The 6,900-nt window shown below is 42.2% G+C and overlaps 2 protein-coding genes across 8 annotated transcripts in view; both read right to left on the minus strand.

Moving 5' to 3' along the window:
- LOC106302289 (QWRF motif-containing protein 3) overlaps positions 1–1,890 on the minus strand; it is an 8,818-nt gene extending 6,928 nt beyond the window's left edge. Inside the window, exons 1-4 of the mRNA XM_013738830.1 lie at positions 1,009–1,890; positions 818–937; positions 566–682; positions 401–490 (exon numbers count right to left, since the gene is read on the minus strand). Of these exons, the coding sequence (XP_013594284.1) occupies positions 401–490; positions 566–682; positions 818–937; positions 1,009–1,890 (1,209 nt within the window). The remainder of the gene's footprint in view (positions 1–400; positions 491–565; positions 683–817; positions 938–1,008) is intronic.
- Positions 1,891–5,098: 3,208 nt separating this feature from the next.
- Positions 5,099–6,734, minus strand: LOC106301574 (lanC-like protein GCL2). 7 transcript variants are annotated; one of them, XM_013738014.1, is made up of 4 exons: positions 6,647–6,734; positions 6,119–6,556; positions 5,721–5,940; positions 5,099–5,657 (listed from the first exon to the last, which is right to left on the minus strand). In XM_013738014.1, the coding sequence occupies exons 3-4, from the start codon at positions 5,904–5,906 to the stop codon at positions 5,319–5,321; spliced, it is 525 nt and encodes a 174-aa protein (XP_013593468.1). In that variant the 5' UTR covers positions 5,907–5,940; positions 6,119–6,556; positions 6,647–6,734; the 3' UTR covers positions 5,099–5,318. The 7 variants fall into 7 exon arrangements, with proteins under 7 accessions (XP_013593468.1, XP_013593461.1, XP_013593466.1 ...); XM_013738007.1 differs by having other exon boundaries at positions 5,721–6,022; XM_013738012.1 differs by having other exon boundaries at positions 5,721–6,036.
- Positions 6,735–6,900: the final 166 nt, after the last annotated feature.

Genomic DNA, 6,900 nt, shown 5'->3' on the forward strand with positions numbered 1-6,900 from the left:
TGTTGTAACAATTGTGAGAAGGAACAGATGCGGAAACAGATGAATAAAAACGATGTAACAACGACACAGAGATTGAACGTGGTTCACCAGCTTGGCTACGTCCACGGGCAAAGAGAGATCTTATTATTGGAGGCGATATTGAGTTTACAGAGTGCAAGTTCAGGGTTACTTCGAATACAAGATAAATATAGTAACATCTCGCATCTAAAACCCTAAACAAAACGGACTCATGGGCCTAAGCCCACGATCAGATGTAACATCCATAATAACTTGATGCAACGCTCTTGATGCAACCGAGTCGGTATGATGTACGTGATGTAACATACATCGCCTAGATGTAACATCCAGATTCAAGGCATATCAACATTTTTTTTTCTCTCTCTGCATCGAAATAACGTACCTTGGGAGCAAAACTATTCACAGTAGAAATGATAGCATCAGAGACTGCTTCTCCTTTCCGAAATATAGTGACAGCAGATTCTATCTTCACCTGAAAACATTTAGGTGTTAGTGCCAAAAAAAAAAAGAAGAATCTTAATTAGCAGATGAGCAAGATCTAATTTACCTTTGCACCTTCCCTTAGGGGAACCCTGGAAAGAAGAGAATGCAGGGATTGTGTGGTCATGGAAATAGATGAAAAGTGTTCTCTTCCCATGTCCTCCCATGCCTCAAGATGCTTAACCTATTTCAGATATATATATATATATATATATATATATATATCTTATCAATCAGATGCTTCAAAGAGACTAGCAAGATAATCTCTGCGGGTTTGGCAATACCAGAATCGACAAATGGGTTTGGATCTGAGACGTACTTGAGAAACAAGGAGATGAGCCAGCTTCATTTCCAACTGTTTCTTTTGCAGATTAATTCTCTCTTGTAGAACCAAATTTTGTAATTTGGTAAGAGCATCACATGCACATAGTAATTGTTTCTGCAAAGGTTTCATGAGTAGAAGTGATGATAACTGTATTTGTTTGTAGAGAGTAGAAAGAGTGACATTACCTTTGCTCGAGAGGCTACATTATTGTTTGCAGCCGATGCTCTAGCATTGACAAACCTCCACTGAACCAACCGATTGTTCATAAGCTTCAGCTGATGAGAAGCCTCTGTCTTTGGTTTTAATGGGGAAGAGATGGGAGAAGACTTGTTCTTGCTCCTCCTGAAGAAATCCAAACCAAGGTTGAATAGTTTACCAACGCCTTTACCTCTTGGAGGCTTGAGGTTTGAACTTGGATATATGCTCGAGGCCTGATGAGCTTCCAATGATCTTCCTGGTGACAGCGCCCACTGAGACATTGAACTGCCATACCTAGCTGCTGAATTAGTCCTACTCTCAATACCCCTAAAGCTCTGGGAACCTTGTTGTAACCTAATATTGTTTGTGGTGCACCCTTTCCTTGCATCATGCAGATATTTAGAAGAGACTTTGATACCAGGTTTATGGCTCCTGGATAATGAACGACTTGTGCTAAGAGTTGTTGAAGCAAAGGACACATCACTCAACTCTGAATCAGATTCATCATTATAATAGAGTAGAGAGGAGCGAGAGTTTCTCCTTGATGATGATAATGATGATGATCTGTGCAATGCACATTCGTCAACGGAAAATTTGCCAGGAAGTATGACATTATCCTCATCATCGATCTGCCTACTATTTTCTTTTGTGTCAACTTCAGGACCATTACTTTGATTTGGGATCCCATCTGACATCCGATCATTCTTTCTCAGACCGAGATGGACGTTGTTGGAAGATGAATTGGAAGTGGAGTTTCTGCCGATAGGAGAAGAACATGATGACGGAGAGAGGAAACGTGAACTAACCACGCGGGACTTTCCTCTGCTTGTTGTTTTCAGGGAAACATTTTCATGCTCACAACTCTTCATTGTTACTCTGAGAGCTTCCTCTATGAGAGAGAGAGAGAGAGAAGTAGGGAAGATTTTAAATCTTAAGTTACAGAGAATCTTTTTTGTAACTTTCAAAAAAAATGGCGGCTCAATAGATGAGTCATAAGTTGGTTCGGTTCCACTATGGTCGCCAATATTATAGGGTTTGTTATTATTCAGTTATACTTATTCTTTGAAGCAAAGATTTTTTTCTCTCTTTTTTGTCTTCTCGTAAGAAAAGATTATTGTATACAAACAGAGAATAATTGATGCTTCACTGAATTTGAATTATCAACATTCACAACATATAGAAAGTGATTGGTGTCTGTCTGAGCATACAAAACACTCGCAAGTGTCTCTGTAACCAAATGTGGGAGGTATGGCTGTCTAGAAGATGGAAGTAAATCTAGCCAAACACTAAAATATCAATGAAAATTGCATTGTTTCTGTTTGATCCAAAAATGGTGTTTATGCTGGTGGTTTCGGTATAGACGATCATGAGCTGAGCTAGCTTGTTCGCCATTGTTTCTGTACCAAAGCTGATATCTTTATCCAATCGAAAGCTCAAGCTACGGATTGAGATCAGCGTGGTGAGATGAAGGCAAGCCTCTGGATGGATGGCGAGTTCTCGCCTCGGTGAGATCGGTGATCTCAAGTCAAACTGATGCTTTGTATGGGTGGGAAGCTCAAGCTCGATGCTCTCCACCGGCGAGCTCTTCTTGGACATGAAGCTTGTACCTTTGAAGTTCTCTGGTCCGGAGATACAGAACTGAACGAGTGTTCGGTGAAGGCTTAAGATGGAGATCGACGACGTCGAAGCTCAAGACTCTTCTCGGCCAAAGCTCAAAACTTGACCTTTCAGCTTCTCCTTGCTATCAAGGCGAGCTCAATAGAAGTGAAGAGTCTATTAAACGGTTCTGTTGAGAGGAACATGGCGTCTCCGAGGTCGCGGTCGCCGACAAGCTGATGAGCTGACTGAAGACTCTGAACGGAGAGCTCAAGCTCAAGGCTCGCCGCCGGTGAGGTCTTCTCAGATGAAAAGCTCGTCACTTTTGTCTTGGCTTAATCTTGCCACAGGCAGTTTCCGAATCAATGACGAAATCTGAACGCTTCTCCCTGAAAGCTCCTCGTTTTGCAATCAGATGGTGAGATACTTCTCCATGTTCCCTCTTGTTCTTCTTGTCGGCTTCAAAGTCGGAGGCGTGGTTGCCACAGCGACGAGACGACGAAGCTACGGGATGATTTGGTTCATCGTCACTGCTTTCTTCACGAAATTGGAGCTTGCACGAGCTTGCGCGAGCTAAAGAATTTGGAGCTTGCACGAGCTAAAGAAACGACCTGACTTCCATGGCATCGACCAAAAGCGAGAAAGTTTTTGTCTTTACCGGGAGCGTCGCAAGATTCGGCTGATTCTCGACGAGAGTGACGGAGATTCTTCTCTTGGCGAGAGAATCTGACTGTACAGACGCCGATACCGGATATTGCCTCTGCCGCTTAGGTTGATGACTTGGAGCAGATTGCCACCGTTTCTGTGCGGCTCCATCGTCGGGGTCTAATCATGGTCGTCGCCGTCTCTCTTCTCACTCAGAGCCTTCGATTTTGGTTCAGACACACCTGAGCCGTCGATTTGGGGTGGGCTTGGAGCTTCGTCGTCGGGAACTCTCCGCCGCGAACAGCTTCTTCGTGAAGAGCTGAGGATGCGACCCGTCACTCTCCGCCGCTGGTTTCTTCGCTGCTCGTTTTGATGATTTGGAGCCGATGGACATTGTTCATATACGGCTCCGTCGTCGGGATCTCGCCAGAGGGAATGACGAGGACAAGGTGATTACGTCATCTCTTGGGTTTCACTTGGGCTTTCAAAACAACCTTTTTTTAGGCCCAAACAGCTTGTGTTGTTTCAGGTGAAGATCAAATGTGGAAACCGACCAGATATAGGGTTTTCTCCCAAGTTCGATTTGATTCGATGATAAGATAGTTCTCCTTGGCCCCTCCTTCTAGCGCCAACTGTTTGATCCAAAAATGGGTTTAATTGAATCAATACAATAAAAGAATCTAAGTTGAATGATTAGATTCTTGAGGCTTAGGAGAAATAATCAATGAAGTCAAATGGGAAAGAAGATAAAAGAGATTTCATATTGATTAAAGATTGCATTACAAAGATGTTTGAAGTGTAAAGTGAATCTATGAATCAATAAGATCTCTATGAAAATGTCTAAAGAGTAAAAATGAGAGAAGATGAGATCCCTTGCTCAAGAGAGCTGTCCCCTTATTTATACAAAGATATGTCTAGGGTTTTATAGTCAAATGGGCCTAGTTCTTTGTCTTATGGGCCTTGCTAGAGGATCAAGATCCACCCCCAACAGTTTCATAAAAAAGGTGAAGTGAAGAACAGCTCCATTGTCGATAAAACGAGCATCCACATTGGCATAGCCCAATCCCAGAATATCCCACAATGCCTCTAGTGCCTCTGTGTTTCTCGATTGAGGATATTTGATTGCCCTTTCTTTTTTTTTTGGCAGCGCAAGTGAATCTGTATATTATTTTTCTTAATTCTTTAGAATCTAAAAGAAGATGAAGGTTTTTTCTAGCATGGAACATGTCAGACAATAAGCCTATTGTTAATAAGGTTATCTTTGTATACACGCTACTAGTCCCGGAGAGAACCGGGAAGTCGCTGGAGCATATAGAGTTTATGTTTCAGGGTTGGCTGGAAAGGAGCGGTCAAGTTGAGCTTGGAGATTCTGAGCGTCTTGTGCTCAAGGGTCAAGAGTCTTGACTTTTGAGAACAGATTTGGACATTGTTAAACCAGAAGAGGCAGAACATAAAATATACTCTGTTCTGTTCTCTTGTTTGTTTTTTTTTTTTGAAACACAACTTATATTAATGCAACAGAGAGAGTTAGGTGATAGTCATAGAGACTTCACCATCTACAAGACCCTGTTTTGTTTAAAAGATCAGCAGCAGAGTTCTATCTCTAGGAATCCAGTTAAAGGAAATAAACTCAAAGTGAAATGAAAGATCAACTATGTCGGAAATGATCAGCAGCAGAGTTCTCTTGTTTTAAATTCAAAGAAAATAAGACAGATTTTGCAAATGCGATTGATGGTGTACAGGCCCATGCATATTCCAGAAAGATAAGTGCTCTGGGATTATTTTTTTCCCCTTGTAATACTCGGAGACAATACAGACCTTTGTGGTCACTTCATGTTTCACGACCTCACGCTAACATTCATACAGTTAAAAACAGTTTCCAGAGACACCTCCGCACATTTTCACTAGACATATCAACTCTGACTAATTCACTATCAAACAACACCATCATTTTGCTTTTACTAAAATAAAAACACCACATGACTACCCTTGTGTCTACTTTATTGCTTACAAAAGTAGGATTCGAAGAGCAAAGATACTTTATCGATCTAACACTTCAAAGCTCGTAACCTGGGAACCTGGCCTGCGACGGGTCGACCATGTCAAGGAAGAGATAGGACATCCCTCCAACGCCTTCAAACAAGGAATAAGGACTATCACCTCCGTGCATTTCTCCTTTTGAGAGTAGCTTGTGGCCTCTGTCAAGCAGAAAGCTGGCGAAGGCTTTTGCCTGGTGCAGATACTCGTTCCGTCCAGTAGCTCTGTAAAGGGAGAGAGAAACATATGCATTGCCACTGATCCCATGACAGATCCCCACCTGCTTGAGCAATCCACGGTTCCAAACCACCTCTGCTGCAGCTTCACCAGCCTCCAGAAACTCTCTCTCCCCAAAAACCTGTGTTTCATTCATATCCCAGAGATCAATAATGGTCTAGAAAGCATTAAAAGGAATCATCACCTCAGCTGCCTTCACAAGCGTCCCGGGAGCTCCATGACACCAATGCACAAGAAAATCTCTTCTCCTATCCTCTTCACTAGCAGGGTAGTTTCCATTTGGAAACCGATTGTTGATGATATACTTAAGGGTTCCCCGCACATCCTCTGCCACGTCTGGCTTCAGCTGAACATCCATCAAGACATGCATGATACCAGCAAGCCCATGTGCTGCGCCCCAGTACCTTTGGCCATACCATTGAAACATAAGGGGCGAGTTTCCATTCTTAGCCATTGATCTACCTTCCTTGATAATCTCCTCAGTAACTTGGCGCAGCACACTTATTCTTTGTCATAAAGATATTATAGTGACAAAAAAGGCGACGTATCAAAATCTTTTAACATCCTAAGCATTTCACTTACAATGGTAGTTGAAGACAAAGTTTCTGCACCAACACATTTGTTCACAAAGAGACAAGCCCATAGATAACCAACTCTTCCTGAACAAGCTGACCAGTTTAACCCCAAGTCTCCATCACAACCTGAGAAACAGATCAAATGCCCAATGGAATGGAATCTATATAATAAGAAAGAAAGACGATATCTTTTGACTCCGTAACCATAAGCTTTTGACTCTTCTCTGAAGAAGAAAAAGCTCTCATCACTCGCTCCCTTAAACCATCAATCAATTCATGGCCGATGTCTTCATGAGCGACGACAATATCTCTGAGGCCCATCCCCCGACTCAACATTCGTTGAATGGAGATGGTGATTTTGGATCTGAAAATAATCCCGCCTCCCCCAACGGCAACGACGACGACGCGTTATTCGCCTCCGACGTGAGTGGCGCCGGTCAGTCTTCTATTCATTCAATATGGTTGAAAAATCGTCATATGGGATGGGAGAGGAGAGATTTAGTATAATTAACTAATGTGTATCTTGTAAGCTTACAAATAGATATCAGCTTACTCCATCAGAGTACCACATGTCTTGTCTTCACCATACATTAAATAATCTCTCAGTGATTTTTGATACTGATTGTTGGGATGGATTTACATCCTCCTTATACAGACTCCAAACGTCGCGCGGCGAAGAAGTCCCACGTTCATGGAACTCAATGCACCTACGACGCTTCTACCCGTAGGAGTATGTCTTAAAAAAAAAAAAAAAAAAAAAAAAAAAAAAAAAAAAAAAAAAAGAAGATG

The sequence above is a fragment of the Brassica oleracea genome, chromosome C7 (genome assembly GCF_000695525.1).
Source record: "Brassica oleracea var. oleracea cultivar TO1000 chromosome C7, BOL, whole genome shotgun sequence".
Classification (NCBI taxonomy): domain Eukaryota; kingdom Viridiplantae; phylum Streptophyta; class Magnoliopsida; order Brassicales; family Brassicaceae; genus Brassica; species Brassica oleracea.